Source organism: Quercus robur, chromosome 10 (genome assembly GCF_932294415.1).
Source record: "Quercus robur chromosome 10, dhQueRobu3.1, whole genome shotgun sequence".
Classification (NCBI taxonomy): domain Eukaryota; kingdom Viridiplantae; phylum Streptophyta; class Magnoliopsida; order Fagales; family Fagaceae; genus Quercus; species Quercus robur.
Window position 1 is genome coordinate 44,128,539 of NC_065543.1, and position 18,152 is coordinate 44,146,690.

Consider the following 18,152-nt stretch of genomic DNA (forward strand, 5'->3'; position numbering starts at 1 on the left):
GTCCACCACATATCTTCGAACGTAAATACACTCCACCTCATATTTGGACTCTCCATTCCAATAATAAATGCAATGTACATCCTCGCATTTTATCCTCTCATGATCATATATGATGGGTACACATTGTGTTACCACTTGATTATTAATCAAGCCTCAACCATTATGAAAGACTAATAACTAATTAACAAAACAAATGCAACAGCAGATCAATTTGAAGCAGACCTCGGCTATGACTATGTAAATATATTTAGAAATCTCTGCAGATAACAGCAACAATTTAGAAATGTAAAAAATCAAATAAAAAATAGTAGTAATTTAAGAAATATTTTATGGGCGTATAAGACTGTAAAAACACTGCTGTCGGGCAGGAGATAAAACATAGAATACAATGCTGTGATTCTAAATCTACTACATTGGTGTACAACACCAAAATGGGAATAGGATACCACTAAGTAATACACTGAGAAGTTACAGTACATAATAGGATGCTCCATGCACTATCACACCACCCCAACTATTCTTCTTGCACATATAAATTCACTCTTGCTCCCATTTCCCTTGTAAACATATCAAGCATATTTTCATTTGCACGCTCTCTCTCTCTCACACACAATAGCACTTATTATCATGGATATGCATACAGAGATAAGAGACTTCATGGTGACTGTGAGCAAGAAAGAGGTGGTGGCAGCCAAATTTCCAAATCAAGAGCATTGGCTACCACTATCTAACCTAGAAATGTGTTTTGGGCCTCCATTGGATTTTAGTCTCTTCTTTTGTTATACGAAGCCAACCTGTGAAGACAACTGGACATTTGTGTCAAAGGTTGAGGTTCTAAAGAAGGCCTTGGCAGAACCTTTGGTTCCATACTACGCTCTTGCTGGTGAGATAATTCCAAACTCCATGGGTGAACCTGAGATTCTTTGCAACAACCGTGGGGTAGACTTCATTGAAGGTTTTGCAGATATAGAACTTCAAAACCTCAACTTGTATAGAGCTGATGAGACCATTGGCTGCAAACTTGTACCCAAGAAGAAGAATGGCGTGCTGGCTGTTCAGGTCAGGGTCAACGCTATACTTTGTTTTGATTTATTTATATAATATTTTTTTTTTGTTAGTTTAATACTTAAATTTATTCTTAAAAATATTATTTTTGCACAACCTAATTTAAATTTTATATACTCTTATTACAAATATTTCCAACTATAAGAGTAAAAATAACTAAGTATTTAATTAAGGATTGTAAGTATCACTCTTTATCATAAATTTATATTAGAATAATGCTCAAATTACAAACTATTTTACAAAATGTTAATATGACCTACTTCTTATTGGTTTTTATTTAAACCCACTATTAATATCACTTTTTTATTTATCAATAATCACTCACCACGCTAGCCGTTTGTAAAAAAATTTGTAAAATAGTTTGTATTTTTAGCATTATTCTTTATATTATATGTGTGTGAATGTATCTAATATTGATTTTATGCATTACTTTTTGTTATAATGTTATTTGTGTAAATAATAATGTGTGTAGAAGTTTGTGTGTACCTTATAAATATAAGGGAAATGTTTTGACATCATTTTCATGGGAAATATAACAATTGCCCTAAAGGTATCTATTAACATGATCCTAAATATAATATAATTTTATCTAATTTAGTAATTAGGAAATAGAAAAGGTTTGTTGCATGTGTGTATTGTTATCATGTTATAATAATCTTTTTTTATAAAGTCAGAAAAATTCAAGAAAAAAATTGTAAAGTTAGTGATTGTTCAAGTATTTTATTAGTTAAGTAGACATGTAGTATATTATTTATGTATGAATGAGTATAGTTATGTGCATCAATAATTAATACAAAACCAATGAGTTGAGTTTATTTATTTAGTTTAAATTATTTTTATAAAGACAAAGACAAATAGATAATAACAACTACATAAAAATAAAAATAAAAATATTAGACAAACTTAACAAAATAAAATGGTCATAACTACCTACAATGGCAATAAATACTCATATTGAACTATCATATAATAATTCAAAATTTGAAAACTTTTAAAAAGAAATTGTAAAACTTCAATTTTTTTTTTGGTATCAATAACTCGATATATTCAAGTTCTCTATCTTTTTATTATTATTTTTTTTTCATTTAAGTTTTTTAATGAACCCCCTAAACAAAATTTTTGGAGCCACCACTGGTTTAGGTTTGTAAAGGAACAATGACCTTGGAGATTTGAGGCTATCCTAGAAGACATTAATTCTTTGATCTTATCCGATTATATGGTAGTATTTTTTTTTCTACTATGACTAAGTCTCACATACATCAAGTTATTACAAAGAGAAATCCATTGGAGGCAACCCTAAAATATTAGTAAGATGTTTCAAAATTAGGAATAGGATCTCATGGATATCATAACACCTTAAAAACCACTTACCATTGATAGATCAAATGATATTAATCTAAAACTTAGAGGAACTAAAAGTACTTTGGATTATAAAAAAATACATGGTTAATTTTTTTTTTTGGTTAAATCCAAATTACACCATTTAAGTTGGATAAATTGTCATTTTTGTCCTCAAAGGATTTTTTTTTAATCATTTTAATTCCTAAACTTTAATAAATATGTCAAGTCTATTATCCCGTACATTCACGTTCATAAAATTATTATTGAGTTCAATAAAATAACGTCGCCTTACATAAGTAAAGTTTTATTGTTGGAATAACCAATCTTGACAAGAATATTAAAGTTTAAATATTAAATGAGAAAGAATAAACTCTAAGGATGAAAACTCACTACTAAAGGGGTATACTGTTGATTGTAGGTTTCCCCCCTTTTTTTTGGGTTAGTCTTTTGCTAAATTAATGCCATGAGACCTACTTGTAGGCTACTGGGTTCAAATGTGGCGGACTTATGGTGGCATGCACTTTTGGCCATCAAATAATGGACGCATACTCGGCCAGCATGTTTCTTATCTCATGGGCTGAGGTTGCTCAATCTAAACCTTTCTCTTCACTACCAACATTCTGCCGATCATTGCTCAATCCTCGAATCCCCGGTTCCTTTGATTCTTCGATTGAAAACTTGTGCATCCCCATCACAACGTTCCACCCAACCAAAGAGCCAAACCTGGGCGCTAATAACTTTGTTAGCCGCACGTACATTGTTAAAGCCAACATTATCAACCAACTCCAATCACTAGCCAGCACCAATGAATGCAAAAGGACTAAAGTTGAGTGTTTCAGTGCACTCCTATGGAAAATTATTGCCAAAAGTGGTACGACTGACAAAAATATATCCAAACTGGGCATTGTTGTTGATGGAAGGACAAGAATTGGCCGTGGAGACGAAGAGAAAACAAAGATATTGGCTTCTTACTTTGGATTCGTGTTGTCCATTCCTTATGGAAGCAAGAACGTAGATGAGCTTATTGAAAAACCATTGAGTTCGATAGCAAATGAAGTTCATGGAATTGTGGAAAGTGCAATGACTGAGCATTTCTTGGATTTGTTAGATTGGGCAGAGGCTCATCGTTCAGTTCCTAGGTTGTTAAAGATATATGCCTATGGCAGCAGAGAAGGTCCTGCTCTTGTGGTTTCGTCTGGTTTGAGGTTTCCATTATCAAAGGTGCAGTTTGGATGGGGAAGACCAACTTGTGTGTCATGCTATTTCCCATGGGGTGGAGATGCTGGGTATGTGATGCCAGTGCAAAGCCCTTCTGAAAATGGTGATTGGATCGTGTACATGCACCTCTTGAAGGAGGAATTGGAATTGATAGAACGTGAAGCTGGTCATGTGTTTAGGCCTTTAACTATGGAATACCTCAATGAATTTGAACAAGAACCTCTTGTTAGTTTATCAAATGTGACTGTTTGATCATGTTCACTAGTTATCTTATATTATATTATGCAAACGTGTCATGTATATATTTAGAATAAGTTTATGCATTTATATGTAACAACTAGTTATAGGTCCGTGCGTTGCACGGTTTTATGAAAAAGCTTATAAAATAAATGTATAAATAATTATATATTTTAATAGATTCAATAAAAATAAAAGAAAAAATTATCAAAGTATAAATAATTATCTCACTAAAATAAGGGGTAAGATTTCATCCTGAAACTAAATTAAATTGATAATTCCAAATTGAGTTTTAAATTGATAATTTTTTTTTAAACGTACTAAACAATTGATAATTCTAAAATTAATATATTCTTGATAATATTATAAATTAAAATTAAAGTTGATAATTCAAGAATATACGTGTAAAACATCTTGATAATTTGATGTAACATAAAAATCAAATAAGAAAATTGTTAAAATTAATCTATTAATTCTAACCATATTTAATCATTAATTCTAAGACCCTAACCCTAAGCATATAAATTAGATCAAAGCTAAGAAAATTAGTTTAAACAAAAGGCAACCAATACACAAAACCTAATCAATTTAATAAAAACAAAATACAAAAACAAAGAAGGAGCCTTTAGAAAATTGACAATGTTTTTGAATGTTTGGAATTCATTAATTAAAATCACATGAAGACAAAAAAACCAATAATAACACTAAAGAAAATAAAAAAAAATGAAAATAATAATAATAAAAGAAGAAAGAATGCATACTTGCATTGTCATAGGATTTAGGCATTCACATATTAAAATAAGCTTCACTCCAAAAAGGATATATAGGGTTATATATATTGGTAGAGTTCCATTTGAAATATAATTCATTTAAATCTTATTGAAATTAAAGATATCTAATCAATGTGTTTGTTTTTATCCCATAAAAATTGGAATTAAAAAAAGGTCATATGAATATAATGAAAAAAAGAAAGAAAAAAAAAGAGTTGATTCAACATAATGTAACATATAAAAATTTTAAAATTAAAATTTTTTTTTTTAAAAAAAAAAAAAGAGAAAAAGAGAACTTGGTTGATAGCTATAAGGAATTTTGATATATATATATATATATATATATATATATATATTTAAATGTCATTATCGTAGAAATTATCAAATTAATGAAGGTATATACTTTTTTTTGGAATAGATAGAGATTTTCAAATTATTGGAGATATATACTGTTTCTTGGGGTAGATTTATATTAATCACCTCTTGAAGAATTTGGATTGTGCTTATCCCTTAATAATCAAGTTTTATAACTTGATATTTTGATAAAATAATATTAATTTAATAATATTAAAATTTTGAAAATTTAGATGATAAATATTATCTAAATTAAATTTTTGTATGTTAAATATTATCCCCTAATTTAAGAAATATATCCTAACAAATAAAAAAATAATGTTAATTAGATGATAAATATTATCTAAATTAAATTTTTGTATTTTAAATATCATCCCTTAATTTAAGAAATATATTCTAACAAATAAAAAAAATAATGTTAATATAATTTTATTTAATGATAAGAATGTATTAGAGTCCTGGTAGTATACTTTTTTTTTTTTTCCTTTCTTTTTGAGTAAACAGTAATATTTATTAGAATACACACGAAAATAGTAATATTAGTGTTTTAAATCAGGTTTATAATACATTACATAACCAGAGTACAACTACAAAAGAGCCTAACTTTTGTAGTTCTTTAAAAATCTAAAAATTTAATAAATTTTTTACAATTTGGTGAAGTCACATGGCGCAACCACGGCGTCTAAGTCCAACTTTTATTATATATAATATGATATATAACAAGATTTTTTTTTTTATACAAGATAGAATTTCTACTCTAGCAGTCTAGCCTCATCTAAGTGTATATCTGTGTGAAACTCCCTCTTGAAAACTTAAACCGCGGTCCTTACTCCCCACACCTTATAAGCATTTATACTTGTGGAGTGACCACTCCACCAAGGGTGCGCGATAGTAGCTATATATAATTATGAATAAAAAACCAGCCTAAATAATAATAAAAGACCATTAACGTACGTTATATTATGTTCATCCATGAGAGGCTCTTTTACATATGAATAAATCATTTTTTTATTTTATTTTTTTATCAAGTTCCCACTTCTTTTTAATAGCTAGGATAACCTCAAGTATAGCCCATGTGAATTTTGATAAGTTGGCTAATATAGATTCATAAATGATTAAATTGTAATATTTTTACGAACAACGTTTGACTTCAAATATGTTTGAAGCCTTGAGCACCTCTAATAACCCATAAAAAAAATGACATTAATCCTTGTCATGTGCAACACACATAATTCACTTTAAGTTAGTAATGTGCATTGCATATGATGAGATAAATATCATAAAAATATAAGGAAAAATGCCCATATACCCCCTGAACTTTTAACCATTGGCCAAAATATCCTCTTAATTTTTTTATTGGCCAATTTATTGGTTTTTTTTAAAAAAAATAACTATAAAACCCAAACTATATTATTAGTTAGGAAACGTTTCAAACATATTTGGTTTCTAACAATTCGAGTCCAGAGGACTCGATTTTCGGGTTATAAATTGAGTATATTGTACTCGAGTTTCCTATTTTGCCAGCAGCTGAGGTGGACAAAGTGTCCACGTACACCTAGAAATCGAGTTTAATGGACTTGGTTTTTGAACATAGAAATCGAGTCTTCTGAACTCGGTTTTTGTACATAGAAATTGAGTCCACTGGACTCGGTTTTGTACATAGAAATCGAGTGCTCTGAACTCGTTTATGGAAAATGAATCTATTGAACTAGATTTCTTTTCGGCCCTCCACGTGTCCTAATAGATCACATTCAAAAAACTTGAGTTTAAAACACACTCACAATTGTCTCACTCTCATTCCCTCCCACTCTCAGTCTGTCTCTCACTCTCACTCTCATTCCCTCTCGCTTTGTCGTCGTCCGTCACTCTCAGTCTCATTCCCTCTCCTCATTCCCTCTCGCTCTGTCGCCGTTGCCCCCTCTCTCTCCGTTGCCGTTGCCCCCTCTCGCTCCGTCGTTTCGTCGCCGTCATTGCCTTTCGCTCTCGTCGCTCCGTCTTTGCCTCGCTCAACTTTTCTCCCGCAAAAACTAATTTTGGTTGGCTTCGTTGGTAGTCTATCACAAAAGTAAGGACTCTCTCTCTATTCCTTGCAACTGATAGAATCATATATGGGTTTGCTTTGATTATTTCTTTTTTCTGGGTTTATTGGTAATGGATGATTTTCTATTGGCATGCATTGTACTTGATAGCAACACAAATAGTGAACATAACTATATTTTTGCATATGGTGATCGTCTTCCTATTATTGTTGTTGCTATGATCATCTATATTAAAATCATAGTTGAAATTTCCTATACAAATTGTTATGAAAACCAAAAAATTGTAATGTTCTGATTTGTTAAAGCATTGCTCTAACTCCTCAGAACACATTTGAATGAAAATGGAGAAATGTAGAAGGCTTAATTAATTAGCTCATACTGAGTTTTTAGTAGCATATTGAGTTTTTTATATGTATGTTTATTCCCTGTGGTTGATTGTCATACTTATCGTTTGTGCTAGAAATTAGGCTATACATTGAGATCTTTGCCAATTTATCTTCAATATGTGCTTATATTACTCTTGACTCCCTAAACTTCATGCAGTTTGGCTACTGTTCCTGCTTAGATCCCTGATGAGTTCGGTCCTGGTCCCATTGAGGATTCCGTGTTAAGGTTTGTAAAAGAACATTGATCATGTGCTATTTGGGAAGGCAAGGTAAAATTAAAACCGACCACCTGCTAAATATTCTCTTCTTATCCTTTTACATTATATTGATTTTCTTTTTCTTCCCATTTCTAAAATTCTAAGTTTGTCAATGGTATTACTAGCTTTGAATGCATAGTCATGCCCATTAGTTGGGTTAAGTTAGATTGGTTGACTGTTGCACACCCTTACATAAATGTTACACTTAGATAATTAAAGATATTGCCATTGATAAGATTTAGAGAGGTTTGACTGTTTCAGTCTTTTAGCATTGGACTAAGATAACCAAATTGAATTGTGAGAGCTAGAGAGAATCAAATTTTGATGTATGTATTCGTTGTAAACATGGTGGGTAATGGGTTTGATTGCAATTATGGCAATGTTTACACTAGCATGCATGGCATAAGTAGCAAGATAAATGGCTAAAAACAAATGTATCAAGTGCATTGCATCCTTTTATTTTTCTCCTGTTGTTGCTTTTTTTTTTTTTTTTTTGAGATGATATTTTAATTTTCCTTGATAACCGCTTTATTTTTGTTTTTTGGGATCAATAGCTACAATCATATATACAAAGGTTATGGTATATTGCATCTCATCACCATGGTCCTATCATGTGCAGGATTCGAGGGCACTGAAATGTTGCGGTCGTAATGACGAGTTCTAAAAATGACGCCGGATAGTGGTGGATGATTGCATCATTGACATTGTCAAGAGAGTTGGATTAGAGGGGTTGCATAGGACCCCATGTAGAGAGATTGATCATAGCTTGATAACGGTCTTCGTTGAGCGATGGCGGCCTAAAACCCATACCTTCCACTTGCCACATGGTGAGACAACGATCACATTACAAGATATGGAGGTTCTTTTGGGGATTCCAATCGATGGTGAGTCAATTGTTGGAACAACTGACTTGACATGGGTTGCTGAATGTCAAAGTATGCTTGGAATTGCTACTAATGGTGTGGTGCTTAAAGGACAAAGGATCCTAATTAAGAAGCTACTAGAAAAAAATTGACCAAGGGTTGCCCGATGGTGCAGCAGAGGTGGTTGTGCATCAATATGCACGGTGTTATATTCTAGTACTCCTGGCAGACACAATTTTCGCCAACAAGTTTGGTGATAGGGTGCATAGGATATGGTTGCAGATGTTGAAGGACCTTTGCAATTGACCTCAGTACAGTTGGGGGAGCGCTTGCCTTGCACGATTGTACAGAGAGTTATGCAGGGCAATCGACAGAGGTGCCAGTCAGATTGGTGGGGCCTTGATACTGGTTCATTAGGCATGGATCAAATTCCCTTTTTTGTGCCCAAAGATAGACCTCCCACCAGATGGTGCATATGGCCTACCATTTGCACCTTCTCCACTGTCCATTAAGTAAGTCTCTTCCTTGACCAATTCTCTCTATTGGAAATAAATCTATAATTTTAAACACATTGTTAGACATAGAAAATAAAATTTTCACCTTGATATTCCTCAAATTTTGAAAATTAATAGGATTTTTATTTATTTTTATATATCATTTTACAACCACTGAGGTCATATGTTATGATTGATATATAATACAAGTGTTATTAATTTCTAACTCCACCACTAATCATATGTTTAGATAATCAATTATTGGTATAAACTTAGTGGTATGTAATGTTAAATTTACGATTGCCCATCATTTATTGTTGTTGATTACTTCAAATTCTCAATTCCAAGTATTGACTCCCTCTTTCTTAATTGTAGGACCGTGTGGGTCGTGAGCACCTTGAATAGCCCCGCTAAAATTTGTCTGGTCCGGTACTGTTAGCTATTAGATTCTATACATCCCAAGCAGGTACCCAAATTGTGTTTCTTCTATTGTTTATGACTATTGTATTTATAACTGTAAAAGAGCTCATAGTCGAAAATAATGGAACATTGCATAATGTGCTGCCCTTTTATTTGGCTATTTTAGGGGGTGGCAACCATATGAAATTGAATTAGCCCGCCTGCCTGTGTTTTGTGTCGCAAGAAGGGACGTATGGACGGCGAGGGTGCCGCTTGTATGTTTCTGGCTAGTAAAGAAACATACATCGGACCGTGTTGTTCGTCAGTTTGGGATGGTACAAGAAATCGCCCCAAATGTTGATACTGACGAAGCCCTTCATGCCATAGACCTGAGGGGGAAGATGAAGGTGAATTGGAGGGACAGACATTATGGCCATATCCAAGTATGGAATAGTCGAGCATGATCTCTATGTCATGAAGCACGAGTAAAGGGTGATATGTCGTCTGCTCATCCATACTTCGATTGGTATAGTAGGGTGACTTAGAGGTTCGTCGACCACACTACGGTTGTACTTTTTATTATGGTAATTTCTTCGACCTTTCTTTTCAATTTTTGTTGCGAATCACCATTTTTGTGTTAGATGTACTAATTGTATTTATTTACTTGCAGGTTGCCAGTCACAAGCAGCTGTTGACGCGTTATACAGTAGGCAGTCCTGAGTGCAAGCATATTTCAGCTATACTTAAGACAGTGGAACGCCTTCACCGTATAACTGTCCAACTTCCAATGGAAGAGACCAATGGGGCAAATCCAGAAGCGCCAAAAGATACTGGATGACCAAGCACGAGCTTAACTCGTGCTAGCCATAGCCATAGTCAGCGTGCTGCATCCCATCAAGTTGTCAGTAGGTCGGACCCCACATGCATCTCCTACCCCAGAGTTCCCTCCACCTCCACCTCCACATGCATCTCTTTCCCCAGAGATCCCTCCACGTACTGCTTATGCAGTTCCTGACCTAGAGATCCCTTTACCCACTACTTATGCATCTTCTCACCCTGAGATCCCTTCACACACCCCACGTACATTTTTTGATCCCGCTCATCTTTCATTTACTCCGCCATCCTTTAATCTCAGTCCTGATTTCAGTCAGACCCCTCCTGTCATGTACACTCAATCCCCCTCATACAGCATTGGTCATATAGACCATGTACCACCCCATAGTCACTCCATGTCATTCATGCCCACTCCTGGACTGCATATAGATCCCATGACTATAGGCCTCACTCATATTTCATCTGTTACACCATCCTCCCCCGCAATTGTAGGATCTTCAGTTGTTGGGAGTCAAGCAAAACAGCCAAATGTGCATCTTGAAAATGAGCAAGTAGTTGGGTTACAGTCACCTCCACAAGGTCAACCTAAATGCACAACAAAAGCACCTCCTTGTGAGACAGGTGGTCACAAAGCAAGACACAAGACTGGCCCCATAATATGACAAGTCATTTAATGTAATGAATATTGAGTAACTGCTTTTATGGTTGATATTAGAATTCATGTAACCCATTGTTTGGTTGTAATTCCATCTTTGCAGCAATGCGAGGAGCCTCATCAAGGAGAAGCAGCACCCCCTCCCCTACATACGAGACACTATACGAGACAGCATAAGCGTAAAATGCATTAGGATTAGCACCCCATCTGAATGTGTATGTGAATTTTGTTATTGAGTTTTCAATTTGTTTATTTTAGGCTATATGTAATATATTGGATGACTTTGACCTTCTGACCATCATAATGGGAGAGGGGCCTTTGGAGAGGTTAGAGATGTGGATATTTTATAAACTACATACAAGCTTCGTTGTCAAGATCTTTCCCAAAACAGTCCTCGTGTTCATCTTCAACTACTGGAACTGTAAAGGATTCACCTCGATGTGTACAAAATTGATCTTCATATCTATTTCCAAGTTTGCTCTCAATTGTTGTTGGTGTCTCTTGAAAAGGGGGTGTATAGCCTCCCAATGTGGTGCATCAATCATCTAGGACTGCAAACTGTAGAGATGTAGTTGTTTGTACAATTTCCTCTACACCGACTTCCGCATGCGGCTCCAAAGTGACGTACAACTCAAAATTTGCTACTTGTTCCCATTTTTTGCATCTTACTAAACATGAATTTCACATGTTTGTCCTCTGCTATCGCCATATATTTGTAATTAATGCATTGATTGAGGACTTCATGTGGAGAACGGAAAGTAATATGTATGTTATGCAAAGCAGGGTTCACTTACAACTCTTCCATAATTTTTACTTTCAAATCATTTAGGGTCTTTAGCTTACAACATATCATCATATAGTAGCATTGGATACTCGGACCTTGAAATGAGAATCCGTCATAAGGGTTGACATTGCTAAGGGGTCCACTGTAGTATATATTTATATGGATCATTGTCAACCTATAGATCATCAAGTGCAATGGTGTTAGTGACAAATTTATAACACTCAATCAACATCAATCACAAAACTTTGCGTATGAAATGCCAACAATACTAACCTCAACCAAATTTGCATATACTCACCTCAGGTCACATACAAAAATAGTCATTACCAATTTCATATTCTTTTAAAATTCCAAATCATTCTAGGGGCATGACTTTCAAAACCCATTCAAATAAGTTATGATGAACAAAAAAATTATATACCAACCAGTTATCCATTGAAATCTCTGTTACAAATCTTAAATAAATATATCTTGAAATAATTTATGGTAAAAAGACTACAAATACTATCTTAGGTATCAAACTCATAATCCATTTCATATCCATGATAAAGACCTAAAAGTACTAAATATTCCTAACAATTGATCACAATATTTAGTACTAAATGTTCCCAATAATTAATCATAATATTAATTTTTAAAAAAAAACTTAGCATATTATCACAATATTTACACTAACAAACAAAACAAAACAAATATTCCCATATGTTATAATAACATAATTAATCACAATATTTGGTACTAAATATTCCCAATAATCACAATATTAATTTTTTTTAAAAAAACTTAGCAAATAATTTAATCACAATATTTACACTAACAAAAAAAAAAAAAAAATTCCCAATATGTTGTAATTTAATCACAATATTTAGTACTAAATATTCCCAATAATTAATCATAATATTACTAGTCGTTATAGATATTTTTTCTTAAGTAGATTCATGATCTTATATAAATGTGTCCAAATATTCAGACATTGGTTTGGCGGTAAGTAATCAAGTTCATCATTCAATTGAGCACTAATGTCAAAACTCAAATAGCTTCACTTGTCATGATTAAATGCAAGCTATCAAAATAAAAGGACTGAACAAAACCAATTTCAAGATATTACTAGTTTTTTGGACATAACATGAGTAATTTGAGGGTGATTACACTTTTTATAATTAATCATAATATTAATTTCAAAACAAAAAAACTAGCAAATAATCACAATATACTAACAAATAAACTAATCACAATTTACTAACAAATAAATTAATCACAATATTTACACTAACAAAAAAATAAATAAATAAATAACTTTTCCTAATATGTTCTAAATTTTACTTTAAAAAAAACTAGCAAATAATCACAATATTGTAAAAACGTTACCTGAGATAAGTGTTGTGTGAGATGAGTGTTGTGTGAGACAGTTTAGGAAAGTTGTGAGTGAAGAGAATATACTAAGAGCTGAAGAGACAGGTAAGGAGGAAAATAGGTCCCAGCTGGGACCCACGGCAACACGTGGAGGGCTGGGGACCATTCATAGAAATCGAGTCCAGTAGGCTTGATTTCCAACTCAGTATCCACGTGACCAAAAACTATTGATGTTGTGGGATGAGACTAGTAAATCGAGTCTAGTAGACTCGATTTCTATGAACAAAAACCGAGTCCATCGGACTCGATTTCTATGTACAAAAACCGAGTTCAATGAACTCGATTTCTGGGTGTATGTGGACACTTTGTCCACCTTAGTTGCTGGCAAAATAGGAAACTCGAGAACAATATACTCAATTTATAACCCGGAAATCGAGTCCTCTGGACTCAAATTGTTAGAAACCAAATATGTTTGAAATGTTGCCTAACTAATAATATAGTTTGGGTTTTATAGTTATTTTTTAAAAAAACCCCAATTTACTCCCTAAACTAATAGAATAAAAGCATGTGAGATGCACGTGTCCTTAAAAACTAACTAAACCACACACTCGATAGAAAGCTGTGTGAGGAGAGACTAGAGATCTGACCAACAGAGAAAAGAGGAATTTTTTTTTCTAAATAACAATAAATATTAAAAAATTTAGTTAGTTGTCACGTTTCAAAATAATATTGAAAACTAGCATCTCGAGTGTCTGAAACTCGAGTTTTTAAGTCTCGGTTTGCATGTGGTGGTAACTGAGGTGGAGGTAAAATCCACGTGGAACTCGAGTTTGTAAGGGTCGAGTTCTACTTTTTAAGACTCAAGTTTTAAAAACTCGAGTTTTACCATATGATTTTCCTTTTTCTTCCTCACGTTCTTCTGACCCAGCGTTGTTCTTCTTTGTTCTTCGACACTGCAGATCGTCCTCTTCAGATCGGAGCTCCAGCGTTCATCAAATCGTTGTTCTTCGACACTGCAGATCGTCCTCTTTAGATCAGAGCTCCAACGTTCATCAGATCGTCGACGCTGCACATCGTTCCTCTTCAGATCGGAGCTCCATCGTTCCTCTTCAGTTCTTCCTCTGTTCTCTGTTCTTCGTCAGATCGTACTTTGTGTTTTTAGGTATCAAAATCGAGTCTTAGAGACTCGGTTTTGCTTTTTAGAACTCGAGTCTATAAGACTCGAGATCTATCTGGCAAAAACTGACCAAATCAGCCAATGGAATTCGAGTATTTGAGGGTCGATATTTAGAACGCATCTCGACCCTTTTAAACTCGAGATGCTAGTTTGCAGTTTTATTTCTACGCATGTCAACTTATTATATTATTTCCCTCACCACCGTTATTCTGCACATTCCCTCGAGAAAAGAGAGAGAGAGGCGATAAAACTAGAGCCACCTCAAAGAGTCTTCCGGTCGTCTCGCCACCCTTGTACTTGCGGCATTTTGGTAGTTTAGCCATGCCGTTCACCACCCACCACCTGGTTTTTTTTTTTCCCCTCTTACGTATTGCTCTTTAAATCCACAAAGAACTTTTTTTCCATCTCCATGTACGAATTTCTATAGTGGAAATTATTTGTTTGGTTTAATTTTTGGGTTGGGTCTCTGTGATTTTTTTTTTTTCCTCCATATGCCATTCACTGGCTGTTCGATTAAATGCCTGAGAGACATATGACTACTGCTCTAATGGTTTAACCAATGAAGCCTGAAACTGGCTACATGCATCAGTGGGTGTGCAAAATATGCGCCTAATGTCAATGCTGTAATTGTCAAATATGGAACTCTAATAATTTTTTATAGTAATCTTACTTCCATAGATTAATTTTTTACCATGGAAAAAGGAATCAGTCGACGACATTATGCATCCTTCAAACCAGACTTGATAAATGCCAAAACGTGTACTCAGAGTTGGGTCTCTACTGAACTCAAGTTCATGGTTGAACTTCTCTGGGTTTTGGGGAAATGCAGGAAGACTTCAAATTGGTAGACGAATGAATTCAGTATTGAGTGCATTTGGCTCATGTGGCTGATACTTTTTTTTGTTACTTTTCCTGAAAGGTTTACTTTCCCTACGAATTGCATATGTACTATAGCTTCTCAGTGTATTTCCATATTGGCATCCTATTATGTACTGTAACTTCTCAGTTTATTATTCCTTAGTGGTATCCTATTCACATTTTGGTGTTGTACTCCAATGTAGTAGCTTTAGAATCACAGCATTGTATTCTATGTTTTATCTTCTGCCTGACAGCAGTGTTTTTACAGTCTTATACGTCCACAAAATATTTTTTAAATTACTGCTATTATTTATTTGATTTTGTACATTTCTAAATTGTTGCTGTTATCTGCAGAGATTTCTGAATGTCTTTACATAGTCACAGCCGAGTCTTTCATAATGGCTGAGGCGTGATTAATAATCAAGTGGTAACACAACATGTACCCATCATATATGATCTTGAGAGGATAAAAAGCAAGGTTGTACATTGCATTTCTCATTGGAATGGAGGGTCCAAATATGAGGTGAAGTATATTTTTGGTGGAAGATATGTGGTGGACTTGAATGAGAGGACTTGTGATTGTGGGAGATGGGGATTGAGTGGAATCCCATGTTTTCATGCTGCTTCTGCAATAATTGAGAATGGAGAGCAACTTGAGACTTATGTAGACAACACTAGTGGAAGCAAAAAGAATAAAGGAAAGGCTAAGATTCTAGTGGTAGCAAGATAAAAAATTTTTTAGTTCAATATTTTGTTTACAAATGGAGCCGGTATACTTTTGTTTTTCAATATTGCTAGAAAAGTGTAATTATTGATTCATTAAGTGTTATTTTTTAGCAAACAATATACTATTTGTAAACGCTCATTCTTATTTCAATCCATAGGAGATTGAGACATATTCAGTTTTTGGTGTTTATGGTATGATATTCGTTCATTACAAATTTGAATTACTCTAATAACAAGATTTATTTATTTATTTTTTATAGGGATGTAAGGAATTAAAATTTTTTTTTTGTTTTTTATTTATTTATAATAAAGAAATTAAAGAGCCTTAGAGTTATTGCATAAAGTTCAATTCGGACAAGGACTTCATCATCCTTTATTCCAATGCAAAAACAAGGGCTTCAAATTTGTTTTAAATTATCTCACATTCTCAGGCTGTCCATCAATCGAGCATGCAAGGCTTAAACCTGGTTAGCAAGTAAAGTCTTAAGCCAAAAAATATTATTTAATAATTGATATCAAAGCTGTAAGGATTCAAATTGTCTTTGGGAAGATGATTAACAGATAATTAAAATTAATTAGATTCACATGCCACTCTCAAATCTTGTGTCCCCATGCATTTAAAAAACTTGAATGCTTTTCTTTGAGGGACACCCCAATATATTTATTCCTACTCTATGAAAAGAAATAATTAAGTTACATAGCCTGCCACCATTCAATCATTCATAAAAATTGCTCTGCTTGCATGATTACACGTAAATAATAACATGCTCACCTGAAAGTTACATGAAACTATATAAAAGTGGCAATTGGGCAAAAGAATATTAAATTCTTCGTAATTTTAAGACCAAATCAAGAAAATAGAAAAGTCTTAAAGAAATTGATACGTATATTTACAATATTCAGAATTTACATGAGGCAAGGAGTATAAAGTACAGTATGTTTTAAGTACAAAAATAGACTTTTATAACTAAGCCTCAAAGTTCACAGGGTACAAAAACCAGCAAGTTCACAAAGAACATAAGTACATCACTAAATTATCAACTCCTAACTCCTAATGCTCCTTAATCTCTTTAATATCTTGTTCAATACGATTTTAGTAATGTAGAATCTAATATAGTCTGCTGCAGGAGATCCATCATATCAAATAATGTAGGTTGTGCAGCACTGGATGTAGACGGTTTGGATTTAATAGCCATAGCATCTGCAATCTCATCAATATCTCGATCTAAATAATCACCAGAATCAAAGACGGTGTGGCTTGAAAGTTTTACACGAGATGAACTGAGCTGAAGTGTACTACTCCCAATGGCAGATAAGGGCTTCACTAGAGTAGCCTAAGCACTGGATGTAGACAATTTTGAGGGTGGTACATTTAGCATAGAAGGTGGATTTGCAGGGAGAAAAAGTAGACATTCATACATGGCTACAATACAAAATTAACAAGAAGATTAATTGAAAGAGTCAAAGAGCTGGGGAAAAAAAAAACAATATAGAAATAGGGAAAAAATACACTGAACTCCTTGTCCATAAGCTAAAATATTCCCTTAAAGCTAGTATTTTTACCAGTCTACTTATTTAAATAAAACAATATGAAGAATATAATTCATTGCAAATGGTCAATAAAGAGTTAAATGATTAGCAGCTAGATTGCCAACACATCAAACAATATACACACCATGCTGAAAAATCACCTATCAGCAAGCTCGCTAAATTGCAATCTAAATTGTGTTTTCCTTCTCTCTTGTTCCACCAGCTGAAAAGAGACTAGAAAGGAAGAAAATGAGTTAGCAATTGAAGACGTTGAAAATTAAAATGAAGTCTTTAGCCCACAAAAGTTACTAGAAATACATCAAAATAAACTTAAATGCAGTAAAAGGACAATTCCTCTCTTCTTGAATGAGGTCTCCAAATAGAATACAACATAAATTTTAGCATGTAGCCCAGATTCTATAAATAATTATTACAGTTTTGAAAAGACACCTAAATATGCATTTCTTGCTTTTGGAGTGTGTAGAATATTTCAACCTTGAACTAGTCCTAACTTTTTAGATCCAATCCTGAACAACACTCAATGACCTCGAAGGTGGAATCTAATTTTAACAACTTGGAATTGAGTTCTTAAAATAATGCATCTGTCTTATGATCTGCAAAATTGACGCAAAATAATCTAAAACAATTATTCTAGCCAATACTAAGTGTGAGGAAGCAGCCACCATGTCCTCTAAAGTCTAAGATAATGCAGTAGCCATATCTCACACAGGCATTTCATCAAATAGCTGTATAGCATACTCAAAAGTAATAATAAAATACACATTCACTAGATCACTGGCCACATAAGCATC

At 33.6% G+C, this 18,152-nt stretch overlaps 1 protein-coding gene and 1 long non-coding RNA gene across 2 annotated transcripts; both read left to right on the top strand.

Annotated features, from left to right (window-relative positions):
• Positions 1 to 410: 410 nt before the first annotated feature.
• Positions 411 to 3,907, top strand: LOC126703293 (coniferyl alcohol acyltransferase-like). The gene is made up of 2 exons (XM_050402254.1): positions 411 to 1,059; positions 2,887 to 3,907. Exons 1-2 carry the CDS (start codon positions 628 to 630, stop codon positions 3,874 to 3,876), a joined length of 1,422 nt encoding a protein of 473 aa, XP_050258211.1. The 5' UTR covers positions 411 to 627; the 3' UTR covers positions 3,877 to 3,907.
• Positions 3,908 to 14,484: 10,577 nt separating this feature from the next.
• LOC126702917 (uncharacterized) lies at positions 14,485 to 15,981 on the top strand. The gene is made up of 2 exons (XR_007647880.1): positions 14,485 to 14,571; positions 15,439 to 15,981. It is a non-coding gene; the product is annotated as an uncharacterized LOC126702917 (long non-coding RNA).
• The last annotated feature ends 2,171 nt before the right edge of the window (positions 15,982 to 18,152 follow it).

Bases quoted from the DNA above. Each gene is read 5' to 3' on its own strand.
- LOC126703293 (XM_050402254.1), top strand. From the start codon at position 628: ATGGATATGCATACAGAGATAAGAGACTTCATGGTGACTGTGAGCAAG. The intron at 1,060-2,886 runs GTCAGGGTCAAC...ACCTACTTGTAG, and splicing joins ATGGCGTGCTGGCTGTTCAG to GCTACTGGGTTCAAATGTGG.